This window comes from Capricornis sumatraensis, chromosome 1, assembly GCF_032405125.1.
Source record: "Capricornis sumatraensis isolate serow.1 chromosome 1, serow.2, whole genome shotgun sequence".
Lineage (NCBI taxonomy): Eukaryota > Metazoa > Chordata > Mammalia > Artiodactyla > Bovidae > Capricornis > Capricornis sumatraensis.
The window spans coordinates 62,278,497-62,295,165 of NC_091069.1; the positions used below are offsets into that span (position 1 = coordinate 62,278,497).

Below are 16,669 nucleotides of genomic sequence, written 5' to 3' on the forward strand. Positions count from 1 at the left end.
GGTTATACTCCTGTTGGGGAAAGACATTCAGGCCTTCTCCTTCCTGTTCTGGCTCTGCTCACAGCCCCTGCAGCTCAGCACAGGGAAGAGGCCCCCTCCGCCACACATGTCACCACAGCCTGTGGGAAGCACAGCGTCACCACTCGCATCCTGTGAGGACTGCTGTCAAAGAGACGAGGTCCTGGCACTGTTCCTCTGGCTGAGCGTGGCACTTCCGTGCCCAGACAGTGAGATGCAGCCGTGGAGAGGCAGCCGTGGAGAGACACCCGTGTGTCACTGGGTAGACTGGTGGCCTCAGAAAGAAGTCTCCAGCCGGCTCTGGTAACCATGGTGACGAGAGGGTGCTAGGGACAGCAGGCAAATGTCTGGCATGTCTTATTTCATCCGGTTCCCAGCCAGCTCTCCCGAGCAGGGACTGTCGTCACCCCCACTCCACAGGTGAGGAAACGAGGCCCAGGGGCACCTGCTGGGAGGAGTGCCAGGTGGCGTGGCCCTTGCCCCCACCCTCTCATGTTGGGCCCCAGCCTGGCTTTGCACCCTGGGGCCCTTGGGGCAGGCGCATGTGCACAGGTCTCCTGCCTTCATAGAACCCTGGCCGCAGTGCCTCCTTCTCTGTGCTGGCGTTTGTGACACCACTTGGTGCAATGACAGCGTCCTGGGCTACACAGCAGAGGTGGGACCACTAGGGTCCAATCCTGAGTTCAGGGCCCTCACAGGGTGCTGACACCCCAGGGGTTCGGGCCACCCAGTCCTGGCCCTGGGAGGCTGTGACGGTGAGGAGTGGCGGATGTCAGCACTTGCTCGTCTGATAGACCAGGGGCCACAGGGAGGTAACCCAGCCCCCCTGCCCAGACCTGCTGAGCTGGAGCTCAACATAGCACCCAGGTTTCCTGCTATGGAGGCTGCTTGCCAGTCCATATCACACCATGGCCCTCACTGAACATGGGGTATCTCTGGGACAGCGGGGTATGCAGGACACTGTTGCAGTGTGTGGTTACCCGCAGTGCGGGGGGCCATGTGTCGGGGAAGCCTGAGGCTGGCAGGAGAAGGTGGGGCTCGGTCCCAGGAGCTCCAGAACCTGAGGCAGGTTTGGGCCGGTCAGCCCTGACCATGTGACTGTTCTCGGGACACTGGCTGGAGGCCCGGTGGGTCAGCAAACACTGAGTAAGGCCCTGAGGAGCAAGGCAATAACGCCTGGAGGGTGAAGGGAGAGCAAACTCCCCCACCCTCGCTCATGCTGCTCCAGCAGTTATGGAACAGGCAGTGTTGGGGTCAGAGAGTGGCTGGGATCCTGCATGCAGACTGCCGGCTCCCCTCCGATCCCGCTGCCCCTGCCTCCAGCACCACCCCGTGTCCACCAAGCGACTCCAGCCTCTCAACCAGGCCCCCGAGGAGCCGTACACTGTGTTGCTCTTCTCACAGGCCCCACACACCCGCCTCCCCACCTCCTGGCTTCTCACCTGGACCTGCCCAGCTGGCTGGCAACCAGCCCAGCTTTCGGGCCACCCCAACCCCACTCCTCCAAAACCACCTCCCTTCCCATCCGTGGAACAACAAAAGTTCTTTCTGGTACATCATGTCTAGTACCCTGTGAGCAGAGCAACTTTTACAAGTTTTGCTTTCATCATGTTTCCTCTCAAATTAAGAAGAAACAACATTTGACATAATAAGTCAGAAAATACCAAAATATGTAATAAGATGAAGTACCGCTGAGCCCCTCCTGGACCTGCTCTCCTGAGCCAACATTGGCCGTCTGGGGGACTAGATCTGTGCTTCCCCGATGGCAGCGATGCCCCCAGGCCACTGAGGGTGGACGCAGTCAGAACATGGTCCATGACCCTTGACCCATGACCCTGGACTCCTGTCTCAGCTTGTGGAAATGTTCTTTTGGGCATCTGGCAGAGTGCACGTGTGTGGCTCTGTCTGTGCCCTGTGCTCGGAGGTGGTGGGAAGAGCCTACCCTACCCACAAGTGCGTTTGGTCCTGCAGGTTGAGGTTTTCCGAGGGGATCGGGGGCTAAGCCTTGCAGACCAAACCATGTCCACGTCAGTGCTGCCCACCACACCTGCCCAGCATCCAGCGTGTGCCCACCAGCAGCTTTAAATGTCCTGTGAACAGAAGCCAGGACACAGGGTACATCTGTGTGAGAGAGGTGGGGCCATCTAACCCCGTGGATTAATGAGGAAGATGTGGCACTCAGGTTTACTTCGTTTAATTAAATGAATTGACTCCCTAAAAAAATTAATGTCACATTTTATAAATCAAATTCTGTTCTCTTTGACTTCTTTTAATTTCAGAGATAATTTTCCATAATTTTAACTGACTTAATTGGCAGCAGTTCTTCATTTAAGCTTTAAATTTCTTTTTCCTTTGGCCATTTCCTTTTGCATTAACGTTCTAAGGAACAAACCCTCTAGGGACAGAAGCTATCATTTTATTATTTTTAATATGTTTTACGGTTCTCCTGTAATGAATGTATATCTCTTTTATAATACTGGTTTCCAGGTGATTCTTTGCTAGTAGGCTATGACTTTATCTCAGGTTGTGTGTGTGTGTGTGAGTGCATAAGTGTTTGTCTTTCTAATGTCCCCCTGGGCTCTTCTCGGATGTGCTGACCTAGGTGTGGACCTTGACAGCCTGGCTTCGCCTGTTCCTTTGTCTGCTGTGCCTGGCATGGCTGCTGTGCCCGTTGAGCCCCTACTCCTACGGTGGTCCTTGTCACCCAGTTGGCAGGTGCAGGTGGTGGGAGCCCAACACAGGGCTGGCAGCCCTGGTGGTAGGCCTGGCGACCTACTCTCCTGGGAAGGCTGTGGCTTTGCCAAGAAACCTCCCAAGAGGCCTTGCCTACTTGCTCTGGGCCTGTCCTAACTGTGTCTCCTTCGCCTTGATTTTATATGAAGCAGCAGCCAGAGCTCTGAGCTGGGTGAGACCTAGCAATGGGCACAGCCAGACCTCAACGGGGCTTGAGAGCCCCTCCCCCTGGTCGCTGGCAGGTCTCATGCAGGCCCCTCCCCACTGGGCATGCACGTCCTGGCTAACTCACCCAGCAGGACTCTCTGGCTATGATGCCACCAATAACCCAGCTCATGCCTAGAACCCCTGTCCCTGCCCTGGTGCCCACGTGGTCCAGCGTCCCCAGCAGGGTTTGTTGGTGAGTGTCCAGAATTCAGTCCCTGTGCTCTGAGAACCTGGCTGGCCCAGCAGAGCAGCAGGAAGGGCAGTCAGTCCTCAGCCCCTTGGGATACAGGCTGAGCCAGTGATGCCCCTCCTCCTATTGTGGATGGCACCACGGGGCCACTGGCAGGCCTGGGGACCCATCACGTGGATCTTAATTTTATTCACCTGTGTGTGCTTGCACACACACGCACACAGACACACATGCATACACATGCACACATACACACATGTATGCCCATATACCTGCATACACATACATACATACACATAGTGATACAGTCACACATAAGCACACACATTCACACATAGGCACAGACATTCACACAGAGGCTCGCACATTCACACAGGCACACACATATACTGTTAGATTACTTTTAGAGTTTTCATCTCCAGATCCCGCTTGACCACTTGATAGCCGGTGGGTTTTTGCCAGAGACCCCACAGTGTTTGGGGATCTGTTGCCAGCCTGGCTCCCTTTCCAGAGCCCCCAAGTGAGCGCCAAGGACCCTCTGTGCACCTGAGCCGGTGCCCTCCCCCTGCTGGTCTCAGTTAGGAGGCTGTCATCCTGGCAGCCCCTTCCTCTGCTGGTGGCCTCAGGAACCTGGCTACTTGGAGGGTGGCAACGCCTCCGAGCCAGCTGCATGGCTCCCCCTGGTGGCTAACTGACCAAAGCTCTCCTGAATGTGTCCCACGCTCATCTCTTGGTGGATGCTAATCAAGGCTGCCCTGTGCCACGTTGCCCCCATGCCTGCTCCCCTCCAGGCTGGGGCTTGCCCATGCCAGCCGTGGTGTGCATTCAGGACATCAGCTCCAATCCTTTCTATCAGTACCAGTGCTGGGAGTAGAGAAAAACTTCAGATTTGTTCTTACTAAAGTGTTATTGACTTACCTTGAGGCACACATCCCTGCTAAGTGTGCTTTGTGGCGATTTCAGCACTGCTGACTCCCCAACAGCTGGGGTGGAAAAAAGAGTCCCCATCGGGCCACTGTGGGGTCCAACCAGCCCCATGACCCAATCAGACGCTGTGGTGGCCATCGCCGACCCGGGGCTCTGTGTCAGACTCAGAATGCCACCTGTTTCACACCACACCCCTTGCCAGCTAGCTAGTCCTCATCCAACATCAGAACAGCCAGTTCCAGGAGAGCTGCCAAACTGGACACCAAGGCCAGCACATTTCCATGGAAGCACCTCTGCGTGTACACATCTTCCTCCTCCACATACCCTCACTCATACATGCACACACGTGACACACGTGGAACTCAGCTCCCCGTGTGGTACAACCACAAACAGTGCTGTCAGGGCCTCCAACTGAAGGTGTGCGGGATACTCGGTACTAATGTGGAATAACCACCCCCTCCCACTGTAGGAGACCCATGGTGCCCTCCACTGGTGATGTTTCCAGGCTGGGATGTGGTCCTGAGATGGGGGGTCCTGAGGTCAGGGTTCCTGAGAGCAGGAGTCTGGAGGGGGTGGCCCTGAGGAGGGGGTTGTCGGTTTGGCACTTCCAGGTCTAGGTATGTGCTGGCGTGTCTTCCACATCTCAGGAAAGAAAGGGAGATGGGAAAGCTTTCCATCTTCACTGCCCTCGTCTAGGCAGCTTTACTTGACCAGACCAGAGTCTCCTTACAGGGCCGCACCGCTCGCTAGAAGCACTTACCCAACTTCGTTTTGTGTGTCTCTAGAAAGACAGGAAGAGTGGGCTGCTGAAGCTGCTGGCCGGTGCGTCCACCAGGAGGAAGTCGCGCTCCCCACCATCCACCTCTCCCACCCATGAGCCCCAGGCAGTGGATGCCTCGCTCCAGGGTGCGGTGGGGCCCGAAGTGTCCTTGCTGTCCATCCACAGCAGGGCTGGGTCCTGTCCCATCGAAGGCGAGATGCAGGGCGCCTTGGGGATGGAGCCACTGCACAGGAAGGCGGGCTCCTTGGATCTGAGCTTCCCATCACCCACCCGACCGGCCGCGTTCTCCACAATCGCTGTCCGCCCTGAGCCCAAGCCACTTCCCAGAGAGAGGTAACGGGGGGAGCTGTGTGCTTCCGGGCCTGGGTGCAGTGGTCTCTGAGGTCTGGAGCCACTCTGGGGAAAGGGACGATGGGATTCCTGGGGAGTGAACCTGCCTGGTGTCCCTCACTGTCCCAGAGACTCGGATAAAACAGGAGTAGGTCTCACATTCTGAGTCCATGTGGAACCCGAGTTTGGATTTACAAGGAGAATCTGGTGGAACTGAGGTGTTCAGAACCCAAAGAGATGAGCTGCGCCCCCAGCCCCGCAGGAACCTGGAGTGATCCCACCCCAGGCAACTCTCCTGGAAGCCTGGCGCCCTCACCCGAGATTGGCTCAGGGTTAAACCATATGACATGGCCAGTATTCGTCTGCTTTTCACCAAAGCCAGCGATTTCACAGAGTTCAGCACAGAGTTTCTAGATTAGGAAACTGAGTTCACCAAGGCATCAGGTGGAAGGGCCACAGGTCAGCGTCCTCTTGGTGAGCAGGCTCATTTGACTCATCAGTCCTTAGAGAGCTTCAGACAGGCCGGGAGCCTGCTGGAAGTACTTTCCTTTCTGAGCACCTCCTCTTCCGAGAGCTGTGTGAATGGTAAAAGGAGGGGCATCTCCTGAGAACATAGTCCTGGTCAGAATCCTTCCCCCACTCGGCCACACTGACCAATGCCAGCTCTTCCGTGTGGCCTGAGACACACCTCACATACCATGTACGCCATAGACACCATGTACATCAGACAAATACAGACACCACACACACACCATGGAAATCAGACACAATACAGACACCACACACATACCATGTGCACCAGACACAACACAGACACCACAGACACACCATGTACATCAGACACAATACAGACACCACACACACACCGTGTACATCAGACACAATACAAACACCACACACACACCGTGTACATCAGACACAATACAGACACCACACACACACCATGTACACCAGACATAATACAGAAACCACACACACACCATGGAAATCTACAGATACCACACACACCATGTACACCAGACACAATACAGATACCACACACACCATGTACATCAGACACAATACAGACACCACACACACACCATGTACACCAGACACAATACAGATACCACACACACACCGTGTACATCAGACACAATACAGACACCACACACACACCATGTACACCAGACACAATACAGAAACCACACACACACCATGTACACCAGACACAGCACAGACACCACAGACACACCATGTACACCAGACACAACACAGACACCACACACACACATACATGCCACCCGCAACCTCACACACCACACACCTGCCTTTCTTCCTCCACTTCCCTCCGCCTTGGGGCCGCTCTCCCACATCAGAGCCTTCCTTCTTACCCGAGACCAGCCCAGCTGCTATGGTCTCTGCAGGGGTTTGGCCTTCTCCAAGGCCCACAGCTGGGCTCCTGGAGCATCTCCAGTCAGGGTGACAGGCCCTGGAGGTCCTGAAGCTGCCCTCACATCTCCTCCGAGTTCTTTTCTTCTCAGCTCTCTCAACCTCCAGACTCCATGCGGGGCTTAAAAGACCCTGCTGTGAAAAATCTCAGGAGTCTCTGAGTAACTAGAAAATTCAGGGAATTCCTCCCATTCGCTGACAGTTCCGGCTAATCTGGGTGTCATCCCTGGGGACCTGGATGCCCTCCTGCCCAGCATCCTGTACAGCTCGTTAGTGACCAGCACTGCCTAACATGGCCCTTGCCCTGCATAGCCCTGTGCAGCCCTGTGCAGCCCTCAGGACACCAGGTCCTGGCCCCCAACAGGCTGGAGCCAAGGACGTGATGACAGCAATGTAACCTTCAGGCTGGGGCAGCTCACCCGGCCTCAGGCCACACTCCCAATGTGTGGATGAGGGGTGCTGCCACTGGCCTGTCTGGTGCCGCCTGTGTGCAAGCCATTTCTCCTGAGAGTGATCTCAGAGGAAGGACCTTTAGGTTGAGGGTGCTGTTGAGGGAGACTGCCCAGGTGTGTGTGGAGGAACCATGGGGAGCACCCCCCAGGCTCTCAGGAGGAGGCCTTGGGAGCCAGGGTACTGCCCTTCCAGGAACCTAGCCTTGGGTGGTCTGCAGCACCCCAGCCTCTGGGCAGTGCACAGGGTGTTGCGTTTCTAGACATTGCTTAGGGATCAGGAAAGCTCTTGTCCGGCTGTCCTGCTGGGGTCGGCTGAGCTCCGGCTTGCGCTCCCTCTCCGTCCTCCCCCTGTGCACCACCGTCCGCCGCTTAACAGCCACGTCACCCAAATGAGTGCCTTTGCTGTTTGAGTCCCAGTCCCCACACACAACATGAGGATGATGGTGCCTGGGGGTTATTATATTTGCAAAGCAGCAGAATTAGTACCCAGGAAAGGACCAACAAATTTGTTGTTCAGTTGCTAAGTCATGTCTGACTCTTTGCAACCCCATGGACTGCAGCACGCCAGGCTCCTCTGTCCTCCTCTGTCTCCAGTGTTTGCTCAAACTCGTGTCCATTGAGTCAGTGATGTCATCCGACTGTCTCATCCTCTGTTGCCCTCTTCTCCTCCCAGTGAACACCAAGGGCAAGGACAACCATAACAACACAAAAGATGACGTGTGTGACAGTGTCGTGTGACATCACGTACATGACAGTGAGTGAGATCATGGTGGGGGTGGTGGTCTCCCCCCTTTGATTGACAGTCCTTCATGTTCACATACATAGCTGGTATGTCCTCACCTCCCGCTGGCCTGTCAGCTGTCGAGCTCTGTTGGGATTTAGAAATTTCTTGCTTTGATTTCTTGTGGGTCATGATAGTGGAATAATGGCTCCCAAAGACATCTCTGCCTTAATCCCCACACCAAGGATAGGATAGCAGATGGACCAAGCAGCTGACCCTAAAGTGGAGAGGTCATCCAGACCCAGGCTTGCCTGTGTGACCACAGGAGTCCTCACAGGCAGACAAGGAGTTCAGCTTGCCGTGCTGGCTTTGAGTCGGAGGAAGGATGAATGCTCCTCGGGAATGCTGGCAGCTTCTAGGGACAGGAAAAGGGGAGGGACCCCACGGGGGAGGGGTCTCCCCGAGACCCTCAACTGTGTCCCCATGAGGTTGTGACAATCGTCAGGCTTTTAGAACTGCCAGATGTGTACATTGTTACGTGCTGTCTGTGGGAATCTGTCAGATGCCGCAGGGACCCCAGGCCCATGTAGACCTTTAGGTGTGGTGTCCAGTGTATATTTTTATCATTTCCAAGGTCTGGTAGGCACTGCTGTGATGACCTCAGTCCCTACCTGGGACCCCTAGTCCTCACCAGGGCCCCTCATGTGACACAGAGGATGCCCCCCACCCCGCATGCCAGGCAATGGCGCCTGCAGCAGTTGAGTGGTTGCTGAGCCCCTTCTGCAGACTTGCTGTGTGTGTCTGACGCACGACACCAGGACTGTGCCGCGAGCTGCTGCCCTCTCTCTTGGTGGGCAGCCCTCCTCAGGGAGAGGGGAGGGAGGACCCAGAGCTCCGAGAACATGGGGGCAGGGGGTGACTGGAGAGAAAGCGTGTCACAGTCTGCACCTCTGGCCCAGGGAGGACACCTGGGGGTTTGTGGGACTCGCAGGAGAACAGAGGGTGGCCTGGCTGAGAATGGCTCTCCCCAGCCCAGCCTCGACCACTCTTTCTCTGCCACTGCCCACAGCAGGGGTGTGAGCCAGACTGAGCCCACGAGCAGGAGGTCCCTGTCCGGGTCACCTGTGGGCCAGACCAGTGGGCGGAGCTGAGCTGGGAGGTGGAGCCGTGGGGCTGAGGTAGGTCTGGAGGGAGTGGGGACAGATGGAAGCACAGGTCCTCTTCCCAGAGTGCTTCTCGTCTGAGCCATGTGGTGCTAGCCCAGGAGGGTGGTGTGGATGGTGAGCTAGTGGGTGGGGGTGGGGTGGGGAGAGATGAGGAGCATGGCGAGGCCCAGCGCTTGGCGGGTCCATTGCGGAGACTTTGCTGACCCTTCATTCCCAGCCCGTGGTGTCTGCGGTTTGCAGCCGGTGAGAACAGGTGCTCTTCTGGCCACCAGATCACTCAGAGTGGGGCGTGCATGGAGTCCTCAGCCCCCTGCCCGGTCATTACCCCCAGAAGGGCAGTGGGCACAGGGCCAGTGGGAAACCAGTGGGATGCCTGTGTGGCCCCCAGCTGGAGGGGTGCGGACCAGCAGCTCTGCTGGCCTGGATGGCAGGGAGGCCGGGTCACAGCCATCCGCCCTCATCCTGGGGGTGCTTTAGAAGGCTGGTCCTCAGAGCTGCCTCCTTGAGGCTTTCCGATCAGGTGTGGAGTGCAGACCCACCCTGTGCCCTTGGCCAGGCAGGGCTATCTCAGATCTGGGGAGCCCTCGGGGGGAGGGGGCCACCTGCTGAGGCCTGTGTGTCTGTTCCTGATCAGAGCCCAGGCATTTAGCAGGCAGAAGCTCCCACAGTGGAGACCCAGGTGGATTTTATGGCACGTTGGTCCAAAAACGGGTGGGAGGCCCTGGAACCCTGGAGACGGGTGGGCTGCTCACTCACCCCGGTATCTGTTTCCCCAGGTACCGCGTGGTGGTCTCATACCCACCCCAGAGCGAGGCAGAGATTGAGCTGAAGGAGGGGGATGTGGTCTTCGTGCACAAGAAGCGTGAGGATGGCTGGTACAAGGGGACCCTGCAGAGGAACGGCCGCACGGGCCTCTTCCCCGGCAGCTTCGTGGAGAGCTTCTGAGGCCATGCCTGCCCCCCAGGGACAGAGGTGCAGGGACCCCAGGGGAGCAGCCACCAGAGGCCCCAGTCCTTCCAGGCAGGCGGCAGGACCCACACACTGTGGGGTGGTTTGCTCCCAGGACCCTTCTTGCCCTCTACTCATGGGGCTGACAGGGAGCACAGGCCCAGCGCATTTGGAGAGCGTTCTCAAGGCAGCTCCGGGCTTCACTTGGGTCTGGATTGCTCCTCACCCCATCTATACCTCAGGCACCACCACCAGGACCCTTAGCATGGTGCCCTGGCCCAGGTCATTGTCGGCCAGGTCCCTGAGGAAGCGCTCGGCTCCCGCGGGCGAGGTGTGCACAGTGCTTCTTGCCTTGCTACCACGGTCCTGCTCCCGTGCTTCTTTCTTACACCTTTTTACTGCAAAGCTGTTAGACTTTATAAATCTCTAACAGGTCGTACACTGCCTATTTTTCATACATCTGGTGCTGCCTTTTTGTAAAACTAGTAGGACTTGGTTGAAAAGATCTCTGGGGAGACAGCAAATGGGCAGAACTTCTGCAGGCACCCTGTGAGCCTGAGGAGCCTGGTGTTCACAGCCTTGGTCCTCCTGGGGCTAGAGGAGCCTCAGTGTTGGTGGGAGTTAGGAAAAGCCTGTCTCTTTAGCCCTTCCAGTGGCCCCGCTGCATCTGGAGATGTTCTGACAGGGATGGCAGTGAAGGAACAAGAGGGGGGACCCCAGGCCACGAGGCCCTCCTGTCACTGTAGAGAGGAGACCACACCCAAGGCTTCCACTGTCAAAACGTGCAGTGGTCACCACAGTTCAGATCTGCCACCTTGTGGAGGTTTCACCAAGTTTCCTTTAAATAGATAACTACTCTGTTCTCAGTGCAAACCTTGGTCTCGAGACCAGAGACACGGGGCTAACCAGGGCCACCAAAGGCCCACAGGAGCAGAGTCAGGGGTGGCAGCCATGCGTTGAATGCGGGCTCTGGCTGGGAAATGCTTGGCACTTTGCACAGTCACACACATGCACCCGTTGTTTCTGTTAGACACAGATGTGTGTGATTTTGGAGGAACGAACTGATGACAAACCATGATGCCTGTGATTCCGAGTCTTTAAATAAAACTGAACGTGGAGAAGTCTGGTTTCTGGTTGGGGGAGCAGTCAGGTGGGGCCGGGCTGGGTGGGAGCTAAGCTGGTAGAAGACCCCCACATCCCCTCCACTGCCTGTGGGTGCACAGCCCTGCCACCGCCAAGAGCCTTGGAGTGGGAAACCTGTCTGTGTGGTAGGGTGGTAGGGCACTGAGGGTATGGGTGTACCAGACAGCCACACCCGGCACAGGGAGGAGTCCACTGCTGGGCCAGCAGAGCTGAGCCTGGGTGGGCGTGGGCGTCTCTAGGTGCCCTGCAGGGTCTTGCCTGCCTGGAAGGGCAGAATGGCTTTCTATAGGTGATGCCCCCCCGCCTTGCTTGTGGGAAGCCATCATGCCAGGAGTCATGCAGGTCCTGTGGGCTCAGGGCGCCCGGAATCAGCCTCTAGACGAGCACACTCATGGCTCTGCCTGAGGCGTCTGGGCCAAGGAAACCTGTCCTGGAACACTGGGTGTGGGGTGCCTGACAGCCACTAGCAGGAGAGGTGTCAGGAGGCTGCCGATTTCCAAAGGGGAGCTTGTCACCAGCAGCAGGTGGAGGACTGCCCACGGCCCCAGAGCTGCTCTCCTGGCCTGGACTACTGCCCAGAACCTCGGACTTTCACATCACTTGAGCTGGAGGGGAGCTTAGCCCCAAGAGCTATTTCTCTCTTCTACAGGAATGGAGTGAACTTGGGGGTGGGGAAGGGAGGGGAGGGGAGGGCTGCGCTGCCATGATGAAGCCTCCGCTCACCTCTCCAGGAAACCAGACCAAAGACAGTTGGCCAGATGGGCAATGGAGTTCAGTTCAGTTCAGTCGCTCAGTTGTGTCCAACTCTTTGCGACCCCACAGACTGCAGCACACCAGGCTTCCCTGTCCTTCCAACTCCTGGAGCTTGCTCAAACTCATGTCCATCAAGTTGGTGATGCCATCCAACCATCTCATCCTCTTTCATCCCCTTCTCCTCCTCTGTTCAATCTTTCCCAGCATCAGGGTCTTTTCCAGTGTGTCAGTTCTTCCAATAAGGTGGTCAAAGTATTGGAGTTTCAGCTTCAGCATCAGTCCTTCCAGTGAATATTCAGGACTGATTTCCTTTAGGATGGACTGGTTGGATCTCCTTGCAGTCCAAGGGACTCTCAAGACTCAAGCGTCTTCTCCAACACCACAGTTCAAAAGTTATCAATGCTTCGGCCCTTAGCTTTCTTTATAGACTAACTCTCACATCCATACATGACTACTGGAAAAACCATAGCTTTGACTAGACGGACCTTTGTTGACAAAGTAATGTCTCTGCTTTTTAATATGCTGTCTAGTTTGGTCATAGCTTTTCTTCCAAGGAGCAAGCATCTTTTAATTTCATGGGTGCAGTCACCATCTACAGTGATTTTGGAGCCCGCAAAAATAAAGTCAGCCTCTGTTTCCATTGTTTCCCCATCTATTTGCCATGAAGTGATGGAACCAGATGCCATGATCTTAGTTTTCTGAATGTTGAGTTTTAAGCAAACTTTTTCACTGTCCTCTTTCACTTTCATCAAGAGGTTCTTTACTTTCTGCCACAAAAGTGGTATCATCTGTACCTGAGGTTCAGTTCATTGATATTTCTCCTGGAAACCTTGATTCCAGTTTGTGCTTCATGGAGCCCTGCATTTTGCATGATGTACTCTGCATATAAGTTAAATAAGCAGAGTGACAACATACAGCCTTGACGTACTCCTTTACCAGTTCGGAACCAGTTTGTTGTTTCATGTGCAGTTCTAACCTTTGCTTCTTGACCTGCATACAGATTTCTCAGGAGGCAGGTAAGGTGATCTGGTATTCCCATCTCTTGAAGAATTTCCACAGTTTGTTGTGATCTACACCATCAAAGGTTTTGGCGTAGTCAATAAAGCAGAAGTAGGTGTTTTTCTGGAAGTCTCTTATTTTTTCGATGATCCAGCGGATGTTGGCAATTTGATCTCTGGTTATTCTGCCTTTTCTAAATTCAGCTTGAACATCTGTAATTTCACGGTTCCTGTACTATTGAAACCTGGCTTGTGACATTGTACAGGAGGCAGCAATCAAGACCATCCCCAAGAAAAAGAAATGCAAAAAGGCAAAATGGTTGTCTGAGGAGGACTTACAAATAGCTGAGAAAATGAGAAGCTAAAGGCAAAGGAGAAAAAGAAGGATATACCCATCTGAATGCAGAGTTCCAAAGAATAGCAAGGAGATAAGAAAGCCTTCCTCAGTGATCAATGCAAAGAAATAGAGGAAAACAATAGAATGGGAAAGACTAGGGCTCTCTTCAACAAAACTAGAGATGCCAAGGGAATATTTCATGCAAAGATGGGCACAATAAAGGACAGAAATGGCATGGACCTAACAGAAGCAGAAGATATTAAGAGGTGGCAAGAATACACAGAAGAACTATACAAAAAAGATCTTCATGACCCATGATGGTGTGATCACTCACCCAGAGCCAGACATCCTGGAATGCGAAGTCAAGTGGGCCTTAGAAAGCATCACTACGAACAAAGCTAGTGGAGGTGATGAAATTCTAGTTGAGCTATTTCAAATCCTAAAAGGTGATGCTGTTAAAGTGCTACACTTAATATACCAGCAAATTTGGAAAAGTCAGCAGGACTGGAAAAGGTCAGTTTTCATTCCAATCCCAAAGAAAGGGCAATAGAGCTCAGAAGATAAATGAAGCGCCCAGATCTCATGGCTCAGTGGACCTCCAAGACCAACTCGCAAGGCTGGGCAATGAGCCGGGACCTCCATGGAGAGTGTGTTGGGCATGAGGGCAAAGGGAGGGCAGTGCCTTCAGGACCTGCAGGCCACCTAGTGGGGTCCTGACAGCAGAGAGGAACACATCAACCACCGACCACCGCCCCCCGCCCCCCAACTCCAGGAGCCACATCTAAGTCCTGGCAGGTTTCCCTTTGCTGGTTTCACCCCTGTGGGGAAGGGCGAGGTAACAGAAGAAAAGGAAAGCAGAAAGAAAACGCAGAGGTAATGGGCTCTGCCTCCTGCCCCGGTGCTTGCCTGGGGCTCAACCTGGGGGTGGGGACGAGGTTCCTTCCCAGGGACCCCAACCCCTGAGTGAAACAGAAGGGACCGTCCCCCTCTAAAGCAGGAAGGGGACTGGGAGGGCAGCAGCGAGGGGCTGTGAGTCAAGCGTGCTGCGGATGGAGAGCCACGGCCCCCAGTGTCCCAATCCCTCTCAGGTTATAAATGACAGAGATGGGCTGAGGTTGCTAGCCAGCGGACAGGAGTTGGGAGCCACTCTTGGCCACCTGGTGGGCCCAGAGTGATCACACGGTCCTTGTCAGGACTTCAGGTAGGCTGGAGAGGCGCTGCGTGGGAAGGACTCGGTGCCCAGGGCTGGCTCTGAAGCTAGACAAGCCACAGTCTCTTCTGGGCCAGGTCGGGTCCTGAGTGACCCGGGGAAGCCGCCAGGCCCCGGCCTCAGTTTCAGGAGGGCTGGAGTGGGCCAGTCGGGCAAAAGGAGAGGGGTCTCCTATAAGGAAGTGTCCGTAAGGGTCCCGGTAAGAGCTGAAGGAACTGCTGAGGAAGAGGCTCCAGGTAACGGGAGGCCCCCAAGGAGGTGAGCACCGGGGCCGCGCCGCGGAGGGACCACCAAGGGGGCGGTTCAGCTGGGACTGGGCTGGACGCCAGCCCCGCGAGGAGAGGGGTGCACCCGGCAGTGGTGGGGACTGAACACGGATCAAGGAAAGAGCGCAGATCCCTAGGAAGGCGACGAGCGGGGACTTGGGGGGTGGGGAGGGGCGGAACGACGGGCTCTGCCTCTTGCCCCGGGGCTCAACCTGGGGGTGGGGACGAGGATCCTTCCTAGCGACCCCACGCCCTGGGTGAAGCCGCAGCCCAGCTGGGAGACAGCCCTGCCCGCTCTGTAGTTCGCAGAATGACTCTCTCCCGTGCCAGGCACCTCAGGTTCTCGGCTTTTTGGCACCTAACTGCCCTTTTCTCTAAATAAGAAAATTAAGCAGCTCTTGCCGTGACGGTTCCCAAAAAGAAACACCAACGGCCCCTTTAAGAGAAGACGTGCAGCCGCCCTCGGAATCAGAAAAACGGGGTCCACGCGATACGGGGATCCCAGGCGGATGCTGCTTGGCCGCAGGGACGCAGGTGTGGCTCGGGAAGGGCACTCGGCGCGCCCGTGTCCCAGGAGCACTGGACACACGTCCCCAGTACGTTCCCGCACGAGACCCACGCACGGGGCCCACGCACGGTACGTCGACGCTCGGGACACACGTCCACAGCACGTTCACGCACGGGACCCACGCACGGGGCCCACGCACGGGGCCCACGCACGGTACGTCGACGCTCGGGACACACGTCCACAGCACGTTCACGCACGGGACCCACGCACGGCATGTCGACGCTCGGGCTTACGCACGGGTTTCGCACTCGAGGCTCGGGCAGCTGTGCCCGCCCGGGAGGTAAGTTTACAGCGGTTCTCGTTAGCTGGTTGAAGAGGCAGACGAGGAGTGGACGGCGCGCGTTCTTGTAAGAAACGGGAGGCGTGGGGAGTGAGTGTGTGTGTGTGTGTGTGTGTGTGTGTGACAGTGACGGGCACACGGCTGTGCTTCGTTCGTGCCGTGTTTCACACGAGAAGGTTAAGGACGCGGGGAGCGCGACCGGGCGGTGGGCGGGCCGTGTCTGGAGGTCTCTCAGGGCGTGCTGTTTTCTGTAACCACTTAAGTAACTGGCTTTTTTAAAACTTAATTTTCAGTGTAAAAGTCCAATGACCCGTTTTGTTTTGTTTTTTGTTTTTTGCATTTTAAAAAATTTTACTTTACAATACTGTATTGGTTTTGCCATACATTGACATGAATCCACCACGGGTGTACATGCGTTCCCAAACATGAACCCCCCTCCCACCTCCCTCCCCATATCATCTCTCTGGGTCATCACCGTGCACCAGCCCCAAGCATGCTGTATCCTGCGTCGGACACAGACTGGCGATTCGATTCTTACACGATAGTATACATGTTACAATGCCAGTCTCCCAAATCATCCCACCCTCTCCCTCTCCCTCTCCCTCTGAGTCCAAAAGTCCGTTATACACATCTGTGTCTTTTTTGCTGCCAATGACCCGTTTTGAATGAAAGTCAGAAGCTGAGCCGCTGCTGCCTCTCGGGGCTACTGAGAGGGATCCTGAGTCCGCGCTCACGGGCGGAGACGCCTGGGCTGAGGCGCGGCGCGGGAGGCAGCCTCTGAGCAGGCGAAGGAGGGGGAGGGGGGGAAACGGGGCGGCGCGGGGCAGGGCCTGGAGGAGGGAGGGGGAACCTGCGCCTCCGGCTGCCCGCGGCCCCTCCGCCACACCTCCCCCTATTCCTCACCCCAACTCGGCCGGACCTTCTCTCCTGGCCGGGCGTGTGGACCCTGGACAGCGGAGCTGGGCCGCCCTGCGGGCTCGGCCTGGGTGTGGGTGCGCTCTGTGTACGGTCGTAGACGCCGTCCTGACGCTGGTTTCAGACGCTGAGGCCTTCAACCTTCCATGCTGGATCGTGTTTGGCGGCCGCCCTCGGGGCGTCGTAGGGCAGCTCTGTGGCCTGAACGCTGACTGATCACGGGAAGAAGGGGCAGGCCCTGCAACACCACCAAGTTACCCACACTGTGGCACGTCCAGTACGTCCCTCTGAATTC

General features: G+C 56.1%; 1 protein-coding gene across 1 annotated transcript in view; it reads left to right on the forward strand.

Annotated features, from left to right (window-relative positions):
• SH3RF3 (SH3 domain containing ring finger 3) overlaps positions 1 to 9,901 on the forward strand; it is a 158,675-nt gene extending 148,774 nt beyond the window's left edge. Inside the window, exons 15-16 of the mRNA XM_068966806.1 lie at positions 4,861 to 5,189; positions 9,733 to 9,901. Of these exons, the coding sequence (XP_068822907.1) occupies positions 4,861 to 5,189; positions 9,733 to 9,901 (498 nt within the window). The remainder of the gene's footprint in view (positions 1 to 4,860; positions 5,190 to 9,732) is intronic.
• The last annotated feature ends 6,768 nt before the right edge of the window (positions 9,902 to 16,669 follow it).